At 36.5% G+C, this 27,094-nt stretch overlaps 1 protein-coding gene across 1 annotated transcript; it reads left to right on the top strand.

Moving 5' to 3' along the window:
- Positions 1-846: 846 nt before the first annotated feature.
- On the top strand, positions 847-26,418 carry LOC115927768. The gene is made up of 9 exons (XM_030994026.1): positions 847-914; positions 3,366-4,957; positions 5,749-6,290; positions 10,547-10,969; positions 14,900-14,939; positions 15,348-15,748; positions 18,423-18,845; positions 25,596-25,635; positions 25,903-26,418. The coding sequence occupies exons 2-9, from the start codon at positions 3,461-3,463 to the stop codon at positions 26,416-26,418; spliced, it is 3,882 nt and encodes a 1,293-aa protein (XP_030849886.1). The 5' UTR covers positions 847-914; positions 3,366-3,460.
- The last annotated feature ends 676 nt before the right edge of the window (positions 26,419-27,094 follow it).

The raw sequence follows: 27,094 nt of genomic DNA, 5'->3' as shown, positions 1-27,094 counted from the left end.
ACGCTGAGATGTAGGCCTAGGAAAACTGTTTTAAGCCCGTTAACGTCCGAGGTGTTGTATAAAACAAATAGTGAATGGTCTTTATTCGTGCAATGGAACAATATTTTGCATTCAGTGAAAGATGAGACGCTCCATTCAACTCGGCGTCTCTTATCTTTCACCTCGTGCAAAATCTTGTATCATTGCACTCATGGCCATTCACTATTTGTATACTTTTGGATAATTACCTGTTTAACACTTGATCGTCTATAACAACTCCTTGGATTGATTTATTCACCATGATGACCCGTGTAATGCATTTTGTTTATTTCCTTCGCAGAACAATGGAGCCTTTACCATATTTACAGGAAGTCGAGATAATTCATCTTTCCAGAGACATACCTCATACTAGTTACTCAGAACTGTGCATCGCCCTGGGGTACTCCCATAATTGGATTCAAACAATTCTCGCAAATCATCGAGGTAACTACAATGAGGCTTTGCAGGATATCCTGATCAAGTGGAATACTAAACAAGCAGATACAAGTCAATCACGATCGATCCTGGCAAGGAAGCTTCATGATGTGGAGCTTGGTGGATTGGGACAGAAATTGGCCGAAGGTAAAAAGTAATCTAGATGTAACTGAATGAACTATATCTATAATTATTGTATGATTGTTTATGATATTCAAAGTAAATGTGATCAGTCTAGCAGTCTTGCTGTATTCAGGTGTATTGTTTGATTTCTGAAATTAAAACTTTATTCGTTTCTAAATAAAAAGAATATGTTTTAATGTTCGATTCTCTCGAGCCATGGATGTATAAATAACATCAGAAAATGACTCTGTATACATTTCCTGTAGGTGAATATCTCTCAAAGCAGCAGGACCCACATGAACAAGTCATAGAGGCGACTCCACTGCACAGTAGCTCAGGTATGATTGCATTACAACATTGATTCTTCTTCGTGGAAAGGGGGGGGGGGTGGAGGGGCTAATACAACGACATTCCATCCAGACTATATATTAGGCATAGCTCCTAGGTTATTTAGAAGAGAAAGGAATATTGATATTTCAATGTTCAGTTCGAATGACAAAATTGCCGATTGGAGATTCACACATTAAGCCTACAGTAGTGATCTCAGTTTGCGAAGGTTCAAACAACTTCCGATTTCTGTCAGACACCTGATAAAGAGTTTCGCTGTTTCTACTTCCACGTAATAAAACATGTTGGAAAAAGAAAAAGAAAAAAAGGATTTATTATGTGAATCTCAAGTTGGCAAATAGGTCACTGGATTGTGACATAGTCCGGGGCAACTCTTCCGTTTGTAATGTAGACAAATTATATTAATTCTGTTTTTTCCATACGTGCCTTCTCCAATTAGGCACTAGACAACAATTATATATGGATAACATAGTTATTATAATTCCTCTTCACTGTTAAAACAAGTATTAAAAAACTGCGGGTTAAAGAATTGTTGATTAAAAAACGTTATAAATGTGATGTTGATTACAATTTACTTTTAATCTTGCGTTGGTTAAAAACAGTGTTGATCAAAACTATTCCTTTTAAACTGTATTGGTTATGTCCAAGTCGTTGGCAAACATTGTAACCCGGCATGGATTAAAAACAAAAATCCCACAGTAATGATCGCCCCCTCCCGGTTAAAGTTTAATCAAAGTTAATAAAGTACTGGTCACGTGACCCAACGGAACGATCGAAGCGCGTAGCTAGCCCTTAACCTTGCGATCGCCCGACACATGCTATACACATGCAACATACATATACGTGTGCAACAAAATATTTAAACACAAAACAATGGAGGGTGTCGCGAGGACGCTGGGGGAATGGAGGTTTGGACGGTCTTATCCCCATGTTTTCAGGAAAGAAATTATTTAAATATTATCATCATCAATTCTAAGATTGTAAGGAAGAATTGAAATAAGGTTCTTGTTCAAATTAAAAACGGTTTGTGTCCCGTAGGCTGTACGTAGCTCGACCAGTAAGTAACTGTTTACTTTATACACCATAATTATGTGAGCATCGCACCATGCACCTGGCTCTCGTTAGCACACCCACACACACACGCACACACACACACACACACACACACACACATTTATCAGTCTGCAAGAACCTTCAACTGTGAAGGAGGCAGACCCAAAGAAGGAGAAGTGTATAACGGATCACCTACCCAAATTGCATGCATGAATAAAGACGTTTCTCTTTATGATGACTACCTTATTTGTTTTCTAATTGTGTATAATTGTTTAAACCAATTAGAAACAAAATAAGATAGTCATCATAAAGTGAAACGTCTTTAATATGCATGCAATTTGGCTAGGTCATCCGTTACACTTACTGGTTGAGCTACAGCCTACGAGACTCTAAACGTTTTTAATTTGAGCAAGAAACATATTTCACTTCTTCCTTACAATCTTAGAATTGATGATAATAATATTTAAATAATTTCTTACCTGCAAACACGGGGATAAGACCTCCAAACCCCGGTACGTTTAACCAACAGTGGTTATAACTGCAACCAACAAATTTAACCAACATCGTGTGAATCAAAACAGAATTAACCTACAATGGTTACGATTTTAACCAACGACCCATGTAAGTTTAACCAACATTGAGTGAATCAGCCCGTAAAAAAAGCATAAATAACCAACACATGGTTAACGTTTAATCTACTCCACTTAAACCAACATTGAGCAAATACATTTAACCAATAAACGATTAAAAAATGTAATCAACCACAGTTTAAATTTTAATCAACAGGCCGTTAGTTAAAGTTTAACCCACAATTGAGTGATTCATATAGTAACTTGTGGTTGATTAAAATTGTAACCAACTTGATTAAAAAAGTTAATACTTGTTCTAACAGTGCAAAAAGGAACTATCCTCCTTAGTAACACATTTGGTCGTTGTTGTTGACATTTTAAGTGTTTTTTGTGTGTATTGGAACAGATGGGAGAGTTGTCCGCCACTACATCATAGTAACACTACAGATTCGGCCAATACACAAATTCCCTTACGTATATTGATTGCAACATTTACAAAGTTATAACGCTCTTGTTATGAACTTTAACGATTTCATTCAAAATAAGCTCACCTGTCTGCTTCTCTCATGTTTCTGCTTTCTGTCAGAGCAATCTGCTATCAAGGTTGGGGTTTTCTTTTCGTGTGTTTCCCGGCTTATACTTCAGGTGGAAGAGGAAAAACGTCGAAACAATGAATATTGATAAAGAAATAAATAAAAGATACATGTGTTTCATCAAGAAGAACAAAACTTAACGAACCCTACTGGGTCGGAGTGTGAAGGGGCTGAGATTGTGGGAGTGCAATATAAATTGTTGTCTTATATGCTTGCATCATTCCAGATATCTACAGTAAGAAGATCTCGCCATCATTGACTGTTCAGCGATGTCGCGAAAAGTTGGAGAATAAGTACCGAAATCAATTGTGCAAAATTCAAATGAAACCGTGGGATAAAAGTGATTATGCTGAGTTCAAAGATATGCACACGGTTGTCACAATGGTGCAGAAGGACGCTCGTGGAAAAGACACGAAAATGAAGGAAATACTCCAGGGTTCTGTTGCTGAAATATTTTCAACGAAAGTAAACGGAGAACTGCCAGCTCGAATCCTCATTTCGGCCCCAGCTGGACGAGGAAAAACCACGGCTGTCGCTAAGATGGCTTATGACTGGCTTCACAGAGAAAAGGGGTCAGCATTAGAACACCTGCCACTTCTGTTTGTTGTGAAATTCCGAAACACAAGTCAACTTACATCGATCGGAGAAGCCATCAAATCCCAGCTTTTGAGTGATGTTGATGATCTCACACCAGAGGGTCTGGAGAGTTTCATTAGAGAGAATCAGGGAATCTGCCACATCATACTAGACGGACTAGATGAGTATGCCGGTATTTCTTCTTCAAACCGAAGCTCAGAGAGCAATATGGTCAGTGTCATCCGCTGGGAGGAATTTCCAGAGTGTCGGGTCCTTGTAACAACACGCCCTCACCTAGAGAGCTTCTTCAATCAAGATGATCTTCCAAGGGTATACACAAAGATGTGGATCGAAGGATTCTCGCAAGAGAGTTCACGAGAGTACATCGACAGGTTCTTTGCTTCGACTCCGAAACCTTGTCGTGGACATGGTCTGAAAGTTTACCTTGATGACCAACCACTGATTAATGAACTTGTTAAAACGCCTTTATTTTGTCTCATGGTCTGTCACTTGTGGAGCAAAGAGCGTTTGAACACTGAAACTGAAACGCAAACAGAATTATTAGACAGCGTGAATGTTTTTCTGATGCACCATGCCAATGCCCGAGCAAAATCAAAAGACGAAATAACAAAAGAAGAACTAATCGAAATCATTCGTAACCTGGGTAAGGTTGCACTAGCTGGCCTAATCGACGACTCTAAAAAACTAGTCTTCACGCCCCATGATTTCCGAAGAGTTCCCGCTATCCTTGATAGGGCATGTGAGCTTGGGATCTTATCTAAGACGACGATTCCAACGACATTAATGCTCCCACTATCCCACAATACCACATCCACGACCATTGAGTTTTATCATAAACTCGTTCAGGAACACTCGGCTGGGAAATACCTTGCTGCTAAAACGAAGAAATATATGTTACGACTGAAGATTTCTAAGTTAGACAGACTGCTGCGAAACATAACAGCAAACATCGGTGACTATGAGAATCTCATTCGATTTGCTGCTGGCACGGATAACAGCCTTTGCATCCGAATAATGGAGGCGCTCCTTTCGAACCGCTATTTGGATGAGAGCGAGCGATATCGCATTCTCCTTGACTGCTCATCAGAGACCAGGGGTACTGAAGGAAATGTGTCTTCGTTGGTTCAAAGATGTGTAACTGCACAGAGTATTGTTCTAAAGTCACCGACTGTCTACACCGTCGTTGGGATGCAATATCTTCCAAAGCAACTTAAACTTCAGGTATGCACGTTTTCATTTGAAAAAATAACAATAATAATTTCATAAAGATTGATTAAATTTCCATCCCTCCTCAATAACTATAAGTCAAAGGTGTAAGATTGTTTTAATAGATTATTGATTAATTGACGGCATCTTCATTAATAATAATGCAAGATAAAATGATCAAGACGTATAATTCATTATCATAATTTTTCCATCTTTGCCCAATTACGGCCTTGTTCTTGATCAAGGTACTGCATTCCAGAAACGAGAAAAATAATGCAAACAAATAATGCTAGGCCTTAGGGCCTATTCATATAGGGAAAATGATGAGACTCATTCAACAAAGGATCTCTATATTAAACATGGAAGAAAATACATCTTTGACTTATGAACGTAAAGAAGTAGAGAAGGGAACTTCCATCACTTTAGCGAATACATTTCTGAGATAAGATTAGGTCGTAGGCTCGTTTGCTTTAATGATTAGCACCAAAACAAGACATTAGATATTTCAGAATTTAATTGAAGATAATCTCCACCATCGCGACCTTCTTCTACGTGCTGCAAGCCGAAGATGACGTGATATTTGGACAGGGTGTACTAGTTCATTGACACCGCCATCTTGGGCGGCTCGAAGTAAGTGCAGAGAATATTATAGATATTAATTATCAGAACCGGCCAGATTATGGACTAGAGCTGAATTAGAAATCTTCATCAACTTATCGATGTTCTGACTATCAAAGTTTGTCTCTATCTCTTTTTCTGTTCACCCCCACCTTATCTCTCTCTCTCTCTCTCTGTATGAACACCAGGTAAGGACAGTAAAGCTCGAGGGGTCTACTCTTACTACGGACGTGACGAGTGGACTATGGACCTGCCTCAAAATTTTTTGGATGTTAGATACTCTCATCATCTCAGACTCGTCTCTCAGTTTCCCTCCATCTCCTCCGGAGCTTCCATACGTTAAAAAGCTATCAGCTAAGAGAGTGACGTCACAAAGCTACAAAGGAGTTCTCTCATCGATACCTGGAGTGAGAGATATCGATGTCTCTATCGACGTTGCAGAGACAAGCAATACTTTTCAGATCACCACCGCATCCAGGCCTATGAATCAGACTAATGCTATCATCATGGATGAACAGTTCTTTGTTCATATCAGACTACACGCCTTGACAGCACCCACCACAGACAAGAACATTGAATCAGAAGAGACAATTGGAGGACTTAGTCTTCTTTTTGAAGACCAAACCAAAAAAATACAGCGGCTGCATGTGTCCGGGGTGAGGGGCAGAGACGAAGAAGCCTTGGTGGACCTGTTTGTCAAGACTAAACAACTAACGTACTTGAATTCAGGGTAGGTAGCCTAGTGCCTACTACTACTAGACCTAGTACTACTAGATCTAGGTCTACTTCATCTAGGTCTACTAGGTAGATCTCGATCTAGATCTAGTCTAGGTCTAGATCTTTATTCATGTATGGTGGTGTGACCATAGTTCACTATCTCAACAAATCGGTAAGATTTCGAAAGTCTGATATCACTAATGGAAAGAGAAACCTAAAATTACCGAGGGACGAAATTTGTTATGGAATTGGAGGTGAAATTAGTAAATATGAACTTGTCTACAAGGGTCTGTAAATCTTTATTTTGAGAGCAAATGTCATCAAAATTGTTAATTAAAAGTGGTACCAACCAGGGGCGGTGATTTATTTTCATAACCGGGGCGACAAAGTGAGAGGGTCGAGGAAGCATATATCTAGACTAATAGTTACTAGTCAACAAGCTAGAGGGCCGAAGGTAACGGTAGTGAGTATTAGGCCTAGATCTAGGCCTACCCCCTTACACTTTCACATGTTTTTGAAGTTTTGTTGTATTACAAGATTACATTCCTTAGCAAAACTATATTAGACCTATACCAGCAAGCAAGATGCTTTTTTCACACTTCACTTTTACATTGCCGGTAATTAGTGTACAGTCCGAAGGGTTGTAGTAGGTTTAGTAAAACGAGCGTTGAGGGGATATATCTAATTTCAGGGTAAAGATTATTAATGTACCGGTAAACATACACCAATTTCTCACTCTAATCAATCTTTAAACATTCACTACAATTTAGAAAGCTGCATTTATCACCTCTCAATCTCAAGTTATACTAATTAAGTCAAGTTCAACCATACAAGATAGTCTTTCATTAAACTACAAAATAATACAAAAATGTAAAGTTTCACTGAAATTTATAACTGATATTTAATCAATAGACACTAAATCTGTGTACTAAAACATCAACTTGAAAATAACAGGACACACTTCCTGTAGGTCTGTGGTATAAAATCAACGACAATCAAACAACTTGTCGCTAAAATGGAAGAAACCAAATATTCTCTTTACCTAAAAGTAAAAAGCTAAAACTGTCCTTTAAAATATGGCTGTATATAAATACAATAGTCAGTGACTACTATTACCTTGATGCTGCACTTTCTTAATGCTAGAAAATATTAATGGTATCAGGTTGGTAAAAGAAAAGATACAAACATACAAAGTATACTGTCTAGGACAATGCTAATGTATTATTACACACAATTAGTGCTTGAAAGTGCTTAAATAACAAAATCGACCTTGGTTGAGTCTGATACCAGCCTATAATAATGGCCGAATGTTAATGCTTTAAAAATTAATTAATGGACACAAACGAATTGTGAACTAGGTCTATACTAGATCTAGAAAGAATCAAGACCTCTAGTTGTCATGCCAAGATTCACACAGTGAACGTACAATTACAAGGTTACGAGATATTTTCTTCTTGACACGAATGATGGCGATTATTACATAAAATGATCTAGATGTTCTAAACTTGAATTCAACGTGATTGTTGGTATAAAAAACATGCACAAAAACAAAATCAATGGTAGTCTATACAAAATAGACCCAGGTTAGATTAGCAGTTGTCAACTTCAATGCTTCACTGTGTAACCATGGTAACTACTTCCCATGTAGCTGTAGATCTGGTAAGAGTCTGTGAATCACTCAATGGTATGTGTTCGAATACTAACCAGCAAACTGTGGTCGAAGACGAAGAAACCTGGCTGGCTTGTTCTCGCTAAGTAGAATACTTTAAAGACGTGTCGATCGCGTGTAGTACCACGAGTTGCTGCTAGCGTAGTGGACGTGTAATAGACCACTAGGCCTACTACTACTAGTCTATCATTCAAGCTCTCTGGGCGAACGCTACGCTGGAAGAAAATCCGATGAAGAAAATCCGATATAGAAAGACACTAATTCATCTTTACTCGGGTCGTTGAAAGTGGAGGTTCCATGAAGTTCACGTAGATCTAGCTGCAAACTGCACAAACTAATTGTTGAATGGGAAACCTCCCAGGATGAAGTTCACGTATGTAGCTACAATGCAGTCTACACACAAAGTGACTGTTGAACGGGAACCACCTCACATAGAACTGATGACCCTAGCTATGCGAAGGCGAGGTCAGATCTTGGTCGACGAAAAATTGCGTTGTAAACATGAAGATCAAATGTCCAACTTAATAAATCTCGTATCAGGCCCAAGCAAGAGTTGCTATGCATCTCACTGAAGTAGTAAACTGAAATTTGGGCACTGAAAAGTTGAAAAAGTCATAAAAAGTAGTCAATTATGACCAAGAGCACACAACATTAGGGCTCTCAACTTTAGGCGAGAGATGGACGGTGTGCCAAAAACATGCACAAAAACGCATTGAATCTAAAAACGTGGTTATTGTTTACATTCTATACGCACTATCAATACTAATTAGAAAATAAACAAGAACATTAATCAACTACTCATTAATGCCTTAACATAGTATATTCTAATAAAAGGTGATTCAGAGTATAATTTTGTTGATAATACTCTGTATCAAAAATGTTTACATGTAAACAGAAATATTATACTTAAACAAATATTAGCACCTCTTAATCGAAACATGAATATTCATTAAAAATGACGTCAGTAAAGGGCAGTGCTACATGGGTAAATCTTTAGTAAACTTTAATTAGTCATGTATGACGTAATGAAAGACCTTGAGTTTGACTTAATAATACTATTTTTAGAAAGATGTACACCATTTCCCTTTAGGAAGTTAGGCGACAATATTTATATAACCAGGCTGGTAGGGACTCCTTAAAACTTAATAAAAAGAGCGAGCGGAATATTCATTTTTTGACACTGATCTATTTCTATACCTCTTAATCTTGAAAACATACAGTGTACACTGTGCTTACGTGATACCAACGAAATACAGATTTTATACAATATTTACTTGTATATTTTGAAGGATATTATGCGAGGGAGTGTAGAGACCGAGCTAGAAGCTGTTCGCATTTTTATTAGTCTAAAAGCTGCACTCTTGGGCCCTTCAGAGCCTAACATTATTAAACAAAGAAAGATTGTTGCAGTCTTTATTCAGTAGAATATTTGCTATACATTTGTATGTGTGCACTTTTTCAAATTATCCGGGGAGGTGGGGGGGGGGGGATCTCCCCCTAAACATCGCCGCCCTTGGTAGTAACTGATTGTATGATATTTTCCTTCCAAAATATCCAATTATCTTACATTTGATCGATTGAATTTTTCGATAAATCAGATGTAAACCTCCGTGCACGAAGTAAGGTCTCGTTGTTTTTATGACTTTTTCGTGAGTTACAGCGCGCACGCCAATCCGACATCGAATTTTAGATCGCGATATCTCCGGAATCCTTTGACCATAATTGTTTGTAGTTAGGATCTACACCGATTTATAGTTAAAAACTCTGCCGTCCGGCATTTGCTAATAATTGAAATGAATTAATTAGTGTAGAATATGAGAAATCATGGATCGAATATCACATTTTCTAATATTTTCAAAAATCTCCGCGAACTTTGGTCACTACAGATTCTTGTTTTTATGTAGTTTCTTAATTTTAAGATGGCATGAACACCAAATAATGTATTTAAATGGTATTTAATGGATTTTCTCATTATTACTGATATCATTATCATGATTTTATTTGTGATTATTATTACCATTATTATAATATGGTTAACATCATTATTGTTATTGTTAGTAATGTTGCTTTCATTGACCTTTGTAAAGAGGGGATGCACAATTTACTTGCATTCTTTAATATCAATTCCTTGAATCACGTTCTTTCCCTCATTGCTTTTCAAATATTCTTTATAGGAGTGGAGGTGGTTCTGTAATCAGAAAGAACACCGTCCAGGTGAGTGAATTTTGCTATACGGGTGCATGCATTTCGTATTAAAATATTTAACAAAGGGTAGTCCTCTGAATTTTACTATTAAAGGGAATTGCAAAAAAAATGCATTTTTTGTTGTTGAAAGAACTCAATTAATTCTCGGAATATGAAATTAATACTTGTATTTTCAGCATCACTGACGTGGAATTCTGTATGTCCACACGTTTATTCTCAATATTTGAATCGATGTATATAAAAGTGACAAGTTTGTCTGTTTGCATTTAATTGCAGAATACTAGGCTTCAGATAGAGCAATGTCAGCTATCTACTGAGATGACAGAAAAGTTGTGGTCCTGCTTCAAATCCTTCACCTCACTGAACCATCTCACCATCTCAGACTCTTCTCTCAGTTTCCCTCCATCTCCTCTTGAGCTTCCATCCGTTACAAAGCTATCAGCTAAGAGAGTGACGTTACAAAGCTACAAAGGAGTTCTCTCATCGATATCTGGAGTGAGAGATATCGATGTCTCTATCGATGTTACAGAGACGAGCAACACTTTTCAGATCACCACCGCATCCAGGCCTTTGAATCAGACTAAGGCTATCATCATGGATGAACAGTTCTTTGTTCATATCAGACTACACGCCTTGCCAGCACTTACCGCAGACAGGAAGATTGAATCAGGAGAGACAATTGGAGGACTTAGTCTTTTATTTGAAGACCAAACCAAAAAAACACAGCGGCTGCATGTGTCCGGGGTGAGGGGCAGAGACGAAGAAGCCTTGGTGGACCTGTTTGTAAAGACTAAACAACTAACGTACTTGAATTCAGGGTAGGTACCCTAGTGCCTACTCCTACTAGACCTAGTACTACTAGATCTAGTTCTACTACATCTAGGTCTACTAGGTAGATCTCGATCTAGATCTAGTCTAGGTCTAGATCTTTATTCATGTATGGTGGTGTGACCATAGTTCACTATCTCAACAAATCGGTAAGATTTCGAAAGTCTGATATCACTAATGGAAAGAGAAACCTAAAATTACCGAGGGACGAAATTTGTTATGGAATTGGAGGTGAAATTAGTAAATATGAACTTGTCTACAAGGGTCTGTAAATCTTTATTTTGAGAGCAAATGTCATCAAAATTGTTAATTAAAAGTGGTACCAACCAGGGGCGGTGATTTATTTTCATAACCGGGGCGACAAAGTGAGAGGGTCGAGGAAGGATAGATCTAGACTAAGAGTTACTAGTCAACAAGCTAGAGGGGCGAAGGTAACGGTAGTGAGCAGTAGGCCTAGATCTAGGCCTACCCCCTTTAACACTTTCACATGTTTTTGAAGTTTTGTTGTATTACAAGATTACATTCCTTAGCAAAACTATATTAGACCTATACCAGCAAGCAAGATGCTTTTTTCACACTTCACTTTTACATTGCCGGTAATTAGTGTGCAGTCCGAAGGGTTGTAGTAGGTTTAGTAAAACGAGCGTTGAGGGGATATATCTAATTTCAGGGTAATGATTATTAATGTACCGGTAAACATACACCAATTTCTCACTCTAATCAATCTTTAAACATTCACTACAATTTAGAAAGCTGCATTTATCACCTCTCAATCTCAAGTTATACTAATTAAGTCAAGTTCAACCATACAAGATAGTCTTTCATTAAACTACAAAATAATACAAAAATGTAAAGTTTCACTGAAATTTATAACTGATATTTAATCAATAGACACTAAATCTGTGTACTAAAACATCAACTTGAAAATAACAGGACACACTTCCTGTAGGTCTGTGGTATAAAATCAACGACAATCAAACAACTTGTCGCTAAAATGGAAGAAACCAAATATTCTCTTTACCTAAAAGTAAAAAGCTAAAACTGTCCTTTAAAATATGGCTGTATATAAATACAATAGTCAGTGACTACTATTACCTTGATGCTGCACTTTCTTAATGCTAGAAAATATTAATGGTATCAGGTTGGTAAAAGAAAAGATACAAACATACAAAGTATACTGTCTAGGACAATGCTAATGTATTATTACACACAATTAGTGCTTGAAAGTGCTTAAATAACAAAATCGACCTTGGTTGAGTCTGATACCAGCCTATAATAATGGCCGAATGTTAATGCTTTAAAAATTAATTAATGGACACAAACGAATTGTGAATTAGGTCTATACTAGATCTAGAAAGAATCAAGACCTCTAGTTGTCATGCCAAGATTCACACAGTGAACGTACAATTACAAGGGTACGAGATAATTTCTTCTTGACACGAATGATGGCAATTATTACATAAAATGATCTAGATGTTCTAAACTTGAATTCAACGTGATTGTTGGTATAAAAACATGCACAAAAACAAAATCAATGGTAGTCTATACAAAATAGACCCAGGTTAGATTAGCAGTTGTCAACTTCAATGCTTCACTGTGTAACCATGGTAACTACTTCCCATGTAGCTGTAGATCTGGTAAGAGTCTGTGAATCACTCAATGGTATGTGTTCGAATACTAACCAGCAAACTGTGGTCGAAGACGAAGAAACCTGGCTGGCTTGTTCTCGCTAAGTAGAATACTTTAAAGACGTGTCGATCGCGTGTAGTACCACGAGTTGCTGCTAGCGTAGTGGACGTGTAATAGACCGCTAGGCCAACTACTACTAGTCTATCATTCAAGCTCTCTGGGCGAACGCTACGCTGGAAGAAAATCCGATGAAAGAATCCGATATAGAAATACACTAATTCATCTTTACTCGGGTCGTTGAAAGTGGAGGTTCCATGAAGTTCACGTAGATCTAGCTGCAAACTGCACAAACTAATTGTTGAATGGGAAACTTCCCAGGATGAAGTTCACGTATGTAGCTACAATGCAGTCTACACACAAAGTGACTGTTGAACGGGAACCACCTCACATAGAACTGATGACCCTAGCTATGCGAAGGCGAGGTCAGATCTTGGTTGACGAAAAAATGCGTTGTAAACATGAAGATCAAATCGTCGCTGTTTTCACGAAGTGACGGTAGTGAAAAAAAAATGCATTCACTTTGCATTACGATTTTCCTCACTACCGTCACTTCGTGAAAACAAGAACGAAATGTCTAACTTAATAAATCTCGTATCAGGCCCAAGCAAGAGTTGCTATGCACCTCACTGAAGTAGTAAACTGAAATTTGGGCACTGAAAAGTTGAAAAAGTCATAAAAAGTAGTCAATTATGACCAAGAGCACAAAACATTAGGGCTCTCAACTTTAGGCGAGAGATGGACGGTGTGGCAAATCCATGCACAAAAACGCATTGAATCTAAAAACGTGGTTATTGTTTACATTCTATACGCACTATCAATACTAATTAGAAAATAAACAAGAACATTAATCAAATACTCATTAATGCCTTAACATAGTATATTCTAATAAAAGGTGATTCAGAGTATAATTTTGTTGATAATACTCTGTATCAAAAATGTTTACATGTAAACAGAAATATTATACTTAAACAAATATTAGCACCTCTTAATCAAAACATGAATATTCATTAAAAATGACGTCAGTAAAGGGCAGTGCTACATGGGTAAATCTTTGGTAAACTTTAATTAGTCATGTATGACGTAATGAAAGACCTTGAGTTTGACTTAATAATACTATTTTTAGAAAGATGTACACCATTTCCCTTTAGGAAGTTAGGCGACAATATTTATATAACCAGGCTGGTAGGGACTCCTTAAAACTTAATAAAAAGAGCGAGCGGAATATTCATTTTTTGACACTGATCTATTTCTATACCTCTTAATCTTGAAAACATACAGTGTACACTGTACTTACGTGATACCAACGAAATACAGATTTTATACAATATTTATTTGTATATTTTGAAGGATATTATGCGAGGGAGTGTAGAGACCGAGCTAGAAGCTGTTCGCCTTTTTATTAGTCTAAAAGCTGCACTCTTGGGCCCTTCAGAGCCTAACATTATTAAACAAAGAAAGATTGTTGCAGTCTTTATTCAGTAGAATATTTGCTATACATTTGTATGTGTGCACTTTTTCAAATTATCCGGGGAGGGGGGGGGGGGGGATCTCCCCCTAAACATCGCCGCCCTTGGTAGTAACTGATTGTATGATATTTTCCTTCCAAAATATCCAATTATCTTACATTATGATTGAATTTTTCGATAAATCAGATGTTAACCTCCGTGCAAGAAGTAAGGTCTCGTTGTTATTATGACTTTTTCGTGAGTTGCAGCGCGCACGCCAATCCGACATCGAATTTTAGATCGCGATATCTCCGGGATCCTTTGACCATAATTGTTTGTAGTTAGGATCTACACCGATTTGTAGTTAAAAACTCTGCCGTCCGGCATTTGCTAATAATTGAAATAAATAAATTAGTGTAGAATATGAGAAATAATGGATCGAATATCACATTTTCTAATATTTTCAAAAATCTCCGCGAATTTTGGTCACTACAGATTTTTGTGTTTATGTCGGTTTGTTTTAATTTTAAGATGGCATGAACACCAAATAATGTATTTAAATGGTATTTAATGGATTTTCTCATTATTACTGATATCATTATCATGATTTTATTTGTGATTATTATTACCTGTATTATAATATGGTTAACATCATTATTGTTATTGTTAGTAATGTTGCTTTCATTGACCTTTGTAAAGAGGGGATGCACAATTTACTTGCATTCTTTAATATCAATTCCTTGAATCACGTTCTTTCCCTCATTGCTTTTCAAATATTCTTTATAGGAGTGGAGGTGGTTCTGTAATCAGAAAGAACACCGTCCAGGTGAGTGAATTTTGCTATACGGGTGCATGCATTTCGTATTAAAATATTTAACAAAGGGTAGTCCTCTGAATTTTACTATTAAAGGGAATTGCAAAACAATTGCATTTTTTGTTGTTGAAAGAACTCAATTAATTCTCGGAATATGAAATTAATACTTGTATTTTCAGCATCACTGACGTGGAATTCTATATGTCCACACGTTTATTCTCAATATTTGAATCGATGTATATAAAAGTGACAAGTTTGTCTGTTTGCATTTAATTGCAGAATACTAGGCTTCAGATAGAGCAATGCCAGCTATCTATTGAGATGACAGAAAAGTTGTGGTCCTGCTTCAAATCCTTCACCTCACTGAACCATCTCACCATCTCAGACTCCTCTCTCAGTTTCCCTCCATCTCCTCCTGAGCTTCCATCCGTTACAAAGCTATCAGCTAAGAGAGTGACGTCACAAAGCTACAAAGGAGTGCTCTCATCGATATCTGGAGTGAGAGATATCGATGTCTCTATCGATGTTACAGAGACGAGCAACACTTTTCAGATCACCACCGCATCCAGGCCTATGAATCAGACTAAGGCTATCATCATGGATGAACAGTTCTTTGTTCATATCAGACTACACGCCTTGCCAGCACTTACCGCAGACAGGAAGATTGAATCAGGAGAGACAATTGGAGGACTTAGTCTTCTATTTGAAGACCAAACCAAAAAAACACAGCGGCTGCATGTGTCCGGGGTGAGGGGCAGAGACGAAGAAGCCTTGGTGGACCTGTTTGTCAAGACTAAACAACTAACGTACTTGAATTTGGGGTAGGTAGCCTAGTGCCTACTACTACTAGACCTAGTACTACTAGATCTAGGTCTACTGCATCTAGGTCTACTAGGTAGATCTCGATCTAGATCTAGTCTAGGTCTAGATCTTTATTCATGTATGGTGGTGTGACCATAGTTCACTATCTCAACAAATCGGTAAGATTCCGAAAGTCTGATATCACTAATGGAAAGAGAAACCTAAAATTACCGAGAGACGAAATTTGTTATGGAATTGGAGGTGAAGTGAGTAAATATGAACTTGTCTACGAGGGTCTGTAAATCTTTATTTTGAGAGCAAATGTCTTTCAAATTGTAAATAAAAAGTGGTTCCAACCAGGGGCGGTGATTTATTTTCATAACCGGGGCGACAAAGTGAGAGGGTCGAGGAAGCATAGATCTAGACTAATAGGCCCGAAGGTTTGTCGACAAACCTTGTGTTTCGTACGTGATTTGACGCGTTTTACGCGTTTTTTACAAACCTGGTTTTTAAAGAACAAAAGGAGGTTTGGCGAAACAAAACGGGGTTTGAGCTCAAACCTTGGTCTGAGCTCAGACCTTGCTTTGTGAATTCGGGCCGTAGAGCCTAGTCAACAAGCTAGAGGAGCGAAGGTAACGGTAGTGACTACTAGTACTAGTAGGCCTAGATCTAGGCCTACCCCCTTACACTTTCACATGTTTTTGAATTTTTTTTTGTTTTACAACATTACATTCCTTAGCAAAACTATATTAGACCTATACAAACAAGCAAGATTTTTTTTTTCACACTTCACTTTTACATTGCCGGTAATTAGTGTGCAGTCCGAAGGGTTGTAAATATTTAGTAGGTGAATCTTTAGTAAACTTTAATTATTCATGTATGACGTAATGAAGGACCTTGATTTTGACTTAATAATACTATTTTTAGAAAGATGTACACCATTTCCCTTTAGGAAGTTAGGCGACAATATTTATATAACCAGGCTGGTAGGGACTCCTTAAAACTTAATAAAAAGAGCGAGCGGAATATTCATTTTTTGACACTGATCTATTTCTATACCTCTTAATCTTGAAAACATACAGTGTACACTGTGCTTACGTGATACCAACGAAATACAGATACAATATTTACTTGTACATTCTAAAGGATATTGTCTGAGGGAGTGTAGAGAACGAGCTAGAAGCTGTTCGCATTTTTATTAGTCTAAAAGCTGCACTCTTGGGCCCTCCAGAGCCTAACAGTATTAAACAAAGAAAGAGTGTTGCAGTCTTTATTAAGTAGAATATTTGGGATCTCCCCCTAAACATCACCGCCCCTGGTAGTAACTGATTGTATGATATTTTCCTTCCAAAATATCCAATTATCTTACATTTGATCGATTGAATTTTTCGATAAATCAGATGTAAACCTCCGTGCACGAAGTAAGGTCTCGTTGTTTTTATGACTTTTCGTGAGTTACAGCGCGCACGCCAATCCGACATCGAATTTTAGATCGCGATATCTCCGGAATCCTTTGACCATAATTGATTGTAGGTAGGATCTACACCAATTTGTAGTTAAAAACTTTGACGTCCAGCATTTGCTAATAATTGAAATAAATAAATTTGTGTAGAATATGAGAAATCATGGATCGAATATCACATTTTCTAATATTTTCAAAAATCTCCGCGAACTTTGGTCACTACAGATTTTTGTGTTTATGTCGGTTTGTTTTAATTTTAAGATGGCATGAACACCAAATAATGTATTTAAATGGTATTTAATGGATTTTCTCATTATTATTGATATCATTATCATGATTTTATTTGTGATTATTATTACCATTATTATAATACGGTTAACATCATTATTGTTAATGTTAGTAATGTTGCTTTCATTCACCTTTGTAAAGAGGGGATGCAGAATAGGCCAGTTTCGTAATGTAACCAAATTTAATGCATACGTTTTTGTGAAGTGCCTCAATACAAATAATTTCATTTACCTGATAAGAATAATAGTATTTCAATAGAAAGAATCTGAACTGCATACATTAGTTGTTGTCAGGTAGGGCAAACATTATGGCTTGACCTACCTACCTATTAACGCTTAATATATTGAAATACTATTATTTCTATCAGGTGAATGAAATACTTTGTATTGAGGCACTTCACAAACACTTATGCATTAAATTTGGTTACATTACGAAAATGGCCTATTTACTTGCATTGTTTAATATCGTTTCCTTGAATCACGTTCTTTCCCTCATTGCTTTTCAAATATTCTTTATAGGAGTGGAGGTGGTTCTCTAAACAGAAAAAACACCGTCCAGGTGAGTGAATTTTGCTATACGGGTGCATGCATTTCGTATTAAAATATTTAACAGAGGGTAGTCCTCTGAATTTTACTATTAAAGGGAATTGCAAAACAATTGCATTTGTTGTTGTTGAAACAACTCAATTAATTCTCGGAATATGAAATTAATACTTGTATTTTCAGCATCACTGACGTGGAATTCTATATGTCCACACGTTTATTCTCAATATTTGAATCGATGTATATAAAAGTGACAAGTTTGTCTGTTTGCATTTAATTGCAGAATACTAGGCTTCAGATAGAGCAATGCCAGCTATCTATTGAGATGACAGAAAAGTTGTGGTCCTGCTTCAAATCCTTCACCTCACTGAACCATCTCACCATCTCAGACTCCTCTCTCAGTTTCCCTCCATCTCCTCCTGAGCTTCCATCCGTTACAAAGCTATCAGCTAAGAGAGTGACGTCACAAAGCTACAAAGGAGTGCTCTCATCGATATCTGGAGTGAGAGATATCGATGTCTCTATCGATGTTACAGAGACGAGCAACACTTTTCAGATCACCACCGCATCCAGGCCTATGAATCAGACTAAGGCTATCATCATGGATGAACAGTTCTTTGTTCATATCAGACTACACGCCTTGCCAGCACTTACTGCAGACAGGAAGATTGAATCAGGAGAGACAATTGGAGGACTTAGTCTTCTATTTGAAGACCAAACCAAAAAAACACAGCGGCTGCATGTGTCCGGGTTGAGGGGCAGAGACGAAGAAGCCTTGGTGGACCTGTTTGTCAAGACTAAACAACTAACGTACTTGAATTCGGGGTAGGTAGCCTAGTGCCTACTACTACTAGACCTAGTACTACTATATCTAGGTGTACTACATCTAGGTCTACTAGGTAGATCTCGATCTAGATCTAGTCTAGGTCTAGATCTTTATTCATGTATAGTGGTGTGACCATAGTTCACTATCTCAACAAATCGGTAAGATTTCGAAAGTCTGATATCACTAATGGAAAGAGAAACATAAAATTACCGAGGGACGAAATTTATTATGGAATTGGAGGTGAAATTAGTACATATGAACTTTCCTACAAGGGTCTGTAAATCTTTATTTTGAGAGCAAATGTCTTTCAAATTGTAAATACAATGTGGTACCAACCAGGGGCGGTGATTTATTTTCATAACCGGGGCGACAAAGTGAGAGGGTCGAGAAAGCATAGATCTAGACTAATAGGCCCGAGTTCACAAAGGAGGTTTGTCGACAAACCTTGTGTTTCGTACGTGATTTGACGCGTTTTACGCGTTTTTTACAAACCTGGTTTGTAAAGAAAAAAAGAGGGTTGGCGAAACAAAACGGAATTTGAGCTCAAACCTTGGTGTGAGCTCAAACCTTGCTTTGTGAATTCGGGCCGTAGAGTCTAGTCAACATGCAAGCTAGAGGAGCGAAGGTAACGGTAGTGACTACAAGTACTAGTAGGCCTAGATCTAGGCCTACCCCCTTACACTTTCACATGTTTTTAATTTTGTTTGTATTACAACATTACATTCCTTAGCACAACTATATTAGACCTATACAAACAAGCAAGATTTTTTTTTCACACTTCACTTTTACATTGCCGGTAATTAGTGTGCAGTCCGAAGGGTTGTAAATATTTAGTAGGTGAATCTTTAGTAAACTTTAATTAGTCATGTATGACGTAATGAAGGACCTTGAGTTTGACTTAATAATACTATTTTTAGAAAGATGTACACCATTTCCCTTTAGGAAGTTAGGCGACAATTTTTTTATAACCAGGCTGGAAGGGACTCCTTAAAAACTTAATAAAAAGAGCGAGCGGAATATTCATTTTTTTAACACTGATCTATTTCTATACCTCTTAATCTTGTAAACATACAGTGTAAACTGTGCTTACGTGATACCAACAAATAAAGATGTTATACAATATTTACTTGTACATTTTGAAGGATATTGTCCGAGGGAGTGTAGAGACCGAGCTAGAAGCTGTTCGCATTTTTATTAGTCTAAAAGCTGCACTTTTGGGCCCTCCAGAGCCTAACAATATTAAACAAAGAAAGAGTGTTGCAGTCTTTATTAAGTAGAATATTTGGGATCTCCCCCTAAACATCACCGCCCCTGGTAGTAACTGATAGTATGATATTTTCCTTCCAAAATATCCAATTATCTTACATTTGATCGATTGAATTTTTCGATAAATCAGATGTAAACCTCCGTGCACGAAGTAAGGTCTCGTTGTTTTTATGACTTTTCGTGAGTTACAGCGCGCACGCCAATCCGACATCGAATTTTAGATCGCGATATCTCCGGAATCCTTTCACCATAATTGATTGTAGGTAGGATCTACACCAATTTGTACTTAAAAACCTTGACGTACGGCATTTGCTAATAATTGAAATAAATAAATTTGTGTAGAATATGAGAAATCATGGATCAAATATCACATTTTCTAATATTTTCAAAAATCTCCGCGAACTTTGGTCACTACAGATTTTTGTGTTTATGCCGTTTCTTTTTTAATTTTAAGATGGCATGAACACCAAATAATGTATTTAAATGGTATTTAATGGATTTTCTCATTATTATTGATATCATTATCATTATTTTTATTTGTGATTAATATTACCATTATTATAATATGGTTAACATCATTATTGTTAATGTTAGTAATGTTGCCTTCATTTACCTTTGCAAAGAGCGGATGCAGAATAGGCCATTTTCGTTTTGTAACCAAATTTAATGCATACGTCTTTGTGAAGTTTTTTTTTTTAATTCAAAAGACTTTATTTCCGTTAAAAAACATACAAATATATACATGTGATAAAGTACAGACAGTTTAAAATATACAAATCATGAGCATTAAATTAAATTAATTTAAACAAACTATGAAAATGAGTAAAAGGAAAAGGAAGCACCTGTAGGAAGCTTATGTTAGTTTGTTGATTCAGGCGTCCAAATGAATAAAATAATTACACAGATATAATAACATAATAATGAGTATTGTGCATGTATTTGTTCTACCCCCCCTCCCTCCCTCCCTCCCACCCCCCCCCCCCCCCCGCCACCACCTCCCCCTCCCCCTTCTTTCTCTCTTATGGTTATTTACAAATTATATTTTATTTTAAAATAGGTGTTAAACTAAAACAAATTATAGGGATAATAGATATATTTTAAGATTTTTCTTGAATGAGTTTAAGTAAACATATTGAGTGAGATAGGATGGAAGAGAATTCCATACTATGGGCCCTGTATACCTTACCGATTGTTGCATGTACTGTTTATCAATATTCCAAATGTGTAACTTTAGACTATTTCGAGTATTATATTTATGAATTTTAGAGTTAGTTTGGAACATAGTGGCAAAGGATGATGGTGCATTACCTTTAATACATTTGAATACAAACACAGCATTTTGATATTTATTTAGGCTATAAATATTGAGGGTATTTAACTGTCTAAATAAAGGTTTAGAATGGGCCAAATAATGAGAGTTTGTACAATATCGTAGACAACGCTTCTGAAGTAAAAAATAAGGGTTTCAACTTAGAATGACTTGTATTTGCCCACACGATGTTACCATATAACAAATAGGAGAGAATGAGTGAATTATAAATCATAAACAATACATTTCCTGGTAAATAATACTTCAGCTTTGACAATAATCCTGTAGTTTTACTAATCTTTGTAGAGATCATGGCAATATGGGATTTCCAAGACAATGTTTCATCTATGAGAATACCTAAAAATTGAATATTTGAGACTTTTTCAATTATTGTTTGATCAATATATAATGGTGGAACTTGATTTTTCAATTCTTTTTTGTTGCACTGAGCTGTTCTAAAAAGAATACATTTGGTTTTGTCTAAATTAAGCGATAGTTTATTTACCTTTAACCACAGAGATACATTATTCATGTGTTCATTAAACTGGTCTATCAGTGAGTATAAGTTATTATGGATTAAGAACAAAGAAGTGTCATCAGCAAATTGTACAAATTTTAAGGAATGAGAGGAGTTGCATATGTCATTTATATATAAAAGGAAAAATAGGGGGGGGGGGGCTAAATTTGACCCTTGAGGAATTCCAGATTTAATCAGTAATTTGGTAGAACTATATCCATTTTATTCAGTAAATTGGTACCTTTGTGAAAAATAACTCTTAATCCAATTCAATGCAATACCTCTGATTCCATAATTAACTAATTTCTTAAAGAGAATGGAAAAATCAATGGTATCAAACGCCTTACTCAGGTCCATAAAGACACCAAATATAAACTGTTTTGAATACAAGGCATTAACAATGATATCATGAACAGATATTAGAGCATGGTCAGTAGAGTAATGGGTTCGAAATCCAAATTGATTATCATGTACTATATGGTGTTTAGATACACAATTGTATATACGATCATAGACTAATCTCTCCATGATTTTTGAGAAGCATGTCAGAAGTGATATAGGACGATAATTACCAATAGTGTGTTTATCCCCCTTTTTAAAGATTGGGATAATTTTGGATACTTTTAGTTGTGAGGGTACTATTCCCATTTGAAGAGAGAGATTAAAAACATAAGCTAAAGGTTTTGTAATAACATATCTGACATACTTAACTGGAATAATATCATCCCATCCACACGACTTTCCATTTTTAAATGAGTACATTATTTTCAAAATTTCGTCTTCATTAATAGGTTTCAGAAATAAACTTTCCTTTATCGGAGGTATCATAAAAGAGGAGAAATTTAAATCTTTACAAGTAGTTGCATCAATGGAAGAAGCTAGTTTTGGTCCAATATTGTTAAAATAATCGTTAAAAACACTGGATATCAATTGCGGATCATTTAGTGTTCTTCCTTCGTGTATAAAGCGTTGTGGTAAGATGGGTTTTCGTTTTTTAAATATACTATTAATCAATCGCCATGTTTTCTTGAGGTCAGTTCTACAATCATTAAACCTTTGATAAAAATACATTTTTTTTTGCCTTTCTCAATTCAGATGACAGTTTGTTTCTAATCTTCTTTTATTTTTCTTCATTTTCATATGTAGGATTACAACAAAACCTTTTATAAAGTTTGTTCTTCAATCTTATTTTTGTCAACAATTTTAATGATACCCATAACTTTTTGTTTTTATTTTTCTTATTACTCCTAACAAAAGTGAAAGATTCATTATAATGCCTTTGAAAGTTGGAGAAAAAAAAATCATAGGCAACATTGGGATCTTTACTTCTATAAACATCTGTCCATTCTTCAGAAGATAACTTGCAGAAAAATGACTTCTTTGTGTTATCATTGATTTGTCTTGTTTTTTCCCCTTATCATACATGTACTCATAACATCTTTGAGCACTATTTAGTACTACAACAACTGGCAAGTGGTCTGATACATCAGAGTATATGATACCAGCATTTACATTTGAAGTATAAGAATTAATAAAAAATATTGTCTATAAGTGATGCAGTAGTTTTTGTAAGTCTGGTTGGTTTGTTGATCATAGGTGTTAAACCATTAGCATATACGTTGTTCAAAAAAGTATTAATCCTTGTATTACTAGAGGACTTCAGGAGGTCTAAATTGAAGTCACCCATTATATATAGATGCTTATTCTCTTTAGTTAAACATTGTAAAATATCATCAAAATAGGTATTAAAGTCAACTACACTTGAGCTTGTTGGCCTATATATAACCAATATTACAATATTTTTTCCACAAGACACTGTGATTTCAATTGCAAAACACTCTTGAGTAGATGTTATAACATTTAAATCATTTCGTATTAAATATGTTAGAGTACTAGAGACAAGAAAACCTAATCCCCCTCCCCGACATGTTTTTCGGTCTAAATGTATAAATTCATAACCTTGAATACTAAATACAGGTAGACTATGGTCTGATATCCACGTTTCAGTTAACCCAACCACAGAAAAAGGGTAATTTAAAGAATTAAATAATTGTTCAACATCACATGAGTTTTTATTTAAGCTTCGACAGTTGATGTGAAGCAAGCTAAAATCTTGACGATCATCTTTATAATACTTATGAGTAAAATCTTTTGGAAGTATATACTGACATTCCTGACATAGTTGCGGAAAATTTAAATCTGGATCCCGTTCATTGTTGGTATCTTCTTCGGTTATATTTAAAGATTGGGCAATGTGTGAAATTATTTCAACTTTGTTAAACTCGTGACTAACAGGAAGCACATTCTCTTTAAATTCAACACCATCAGTAATGTGATTAAAAGGGAAAATTTCACGTAGACAGAAACAACATATCCAATCAGGATTACTTGAATTAATTTTACCTGCCAATAAAACTATTTCACAATTACTTGTATGACATTTTAAACAGCATGTGCAACATATACCAGCATCTCCTTGACAATTACATTTAAAATCATCCACCATCTGGGTGCAGGTCATTTACATATCGGTCATAGTAGACTATCCTACAATAAAAATCCACCCTTAAATAACCTACATGCATTTTGAGAGAGAAATATCTAAACAAATATCCCACATCTAAGTACATCATATTAGAAAAAACAACAGTTTGTCTTGCATTAAAAAAAGAAAAATGTAAGGAATTATATGAGGCATCTTAAATAGCAAAGTGTTCACAGCACCTACTCCAAGTTTAAGTTGTCAAGTTGACTTGTTGAGGTTATGAGTTTTTTCATGGGTTTGGCACTGTTTGTCTTAATGGTTGCAAATATTCTTCCGTCCTGGGACCAGGTGTTTTCCACCACTGGATTTTTTCTAGCTGTCATTAGAAGTTTGAACTTTTCACCAACCAGATCTTCTGCGATTGTAATTCCTGAACCTTTCAATTTCTTTTTCACGAGCATGATCTCACTCCTTTTCCTGTAGGAACAGAACTTGACAAGTATAGATCTTGGTTTGGCACCCTTGTTGTCCTGTGCGCCCTTGATGTTGTGTGCGCCTTCGATGTCATGGGCACATTTGCCTTTGTTGTATGTGCCGTTGATGTTGTGTGATCCTATGGTGTCGTGTTCGTTCCTTCTCTTACCAACTCTGTGGGACCTATCGATGTCTTCATGCGTCAGGGGGCAGTCCAATGTCTTGGTGACGATATCGATGACTATATCATCCGTGCATTCACTTGACGATTCATCAACACCGTAGATTCTGAGTGAGTTACGGCGGCTGTACTGTTCGTGTTCTTTAATCTCCTTTTCAAGGTTGATTATCTTTTCAGTTGCTTGTTCGAGAGCTTTTTCTATATAAGTGCCTCAATACAAATAATTTCATTCACCTGATAAGAATAATAGTATTTCAATATACATAATTTAAACTGCATACATTAGTTGTTGTCAGGTAGGACAAACATTATGGCTTGACCTACCTAGTAACGCTTAATATATTGAAATACTATTATTTCTATCAGGTGAATGAAATACTTTGTATTGAGGCACTTCACAAACACTTATGCATTAAATTTGGTTACATTACGAAAATGGCCTATTTACTTGCATTGTTTAATATCGTTTCCTTGAATCACGTTCTTTCCCTCATTGCTTTTCAAATATTCTTTATAGGAGTGGAGGTGGTTCTCTAAACAGAAAAAACACCGTCCAGGTGAGTGAATTTTGCTATACGGGTGCATGCATTTCGTATTAAAATATTTAACAGAGGGTAGTCCTCTGAATTTTACTATTAAAGGGAATTGCAAAACAATTGCATTTGTTGTTGTTGAAACAACTCAATTAATTCTCGGAATATGAAATTAATACTTGTATTTTCAGCATCACTGACGTGGAATTCTATATGTCCACACGTTTATTCTCAATATTTGAATCGATGTATATAAAAGTGACAAGTTTGTCTGTTTGCATTTAATTGCAGAATACTAGGCTTCAGATAGAGCAATGCCAGCTATCTACTGAGATGACAGAAAAGTTGTTGTCCTGCTTCAAATCCTTCACCTCACTGAACCATCTCACCATCTCAGACTCCTCTCTCAGTTTCCCTCCATCTCCTCCTGAGCTTCCATCCGTCACAAAGCTATCAGCCGAGAGAGTGACGTCACAAAGCTATGAAGGTCTGCTCTCATCGCTTCATGGCTTGGAAGAGATCGATATCACTATCGGAGATGCAAGGACAGAAGACATATCTCAGATCGAGACTACTCTACGTCGACATCTGACAGGACAGGATCTCACACGCATCGATCTTTCTTCTCTCCAATCAGAGGAGAACGTATCAAGTATGTCGAGAATGAGGATGAGAGGAATGGGTCTTCTTATCACAGAATGTCAGGCGATATTGTCCGGAGTTGTTTTCGGACTCCAGGATGCAGTGATTGATCTTGTCCAGTCTTCAACGCGTTTAATGTCAGCTAGTCTGTATTTTGAACAGTGAGTAACTATTATGTCAAGTTAAATTGATTGAAAGTTTGTTTACCCCCCCCCCCTTATTTTTTTCCCCTCATTCGGCATTGAAATGGGCCTTTTATTTCATTGGCTAGGCTGATGTGTTAAACCAGTCAATTTATTACGAAAGTATCCACCTCAAGCCGATTTTACTTGGATAAAGGAGTCATTCCCCGTGTCCACACACAACATTTTTCGTGATTAGCCGTGATTAGTTATACCGTTTCGGGATAGTTATACTGTTTCGCGATAGTTATATGATGAAATTGTGTGTGTGGACGCTTACTAACTATACGTCGTATAACGAAACGTCGTATAACGAAACGATGTAAAAACCTGCGTTTCGTTATACGACGTATAACTATATCACGCCTAATCACGCCTAATCATAGCCTTTTGACAAGGCCTCGTTAACTCTGGCTAAGCGGCTGAGATGAGTCTAGATACCCGGAGTGAACGCGCGACCGAATTCGCACTGGCGTTCATTCAGGTTTTCGCGATTAGTCTCTTTTTAGTCGCTCGGCGTCTATCAGGCATGTGGCCTTGTTTAAAGGCTAGCCTAATCACGGAATGGGTTGTGTGTGGACGTAACTTGTATAACTAGTCGAGCTAGAGCGGTATAACTGGGCGGGGCGCGCATATTTTTTTTACACAACTGTTTAGCC

Source organism: Strongylocentrotus purpuratus, unplaced genomic scaffold (genome assembly GCF_000002235.5).
Source record: "Strongylocentrotus purpuratus isolate Spur 01 unplaced genomic scaffold, Spur_5.0 spur5_scaffold_20, whole genome shotgun sequence".
Classification (NCBI taxonomy): domain Eukaryota; kingdom Metazoa; phylum Echinodermata; class Echinoidea; order Camarodonta; family Strongylocentrotidae; genus Strongylocentrotus; species Strongylocentrotus purpuratus.
The sequence above is the reverse complement of the archived record's forward strand: the minus strand, read 5'-3'. Positions and strand labels throughout refer to the sequence as shown.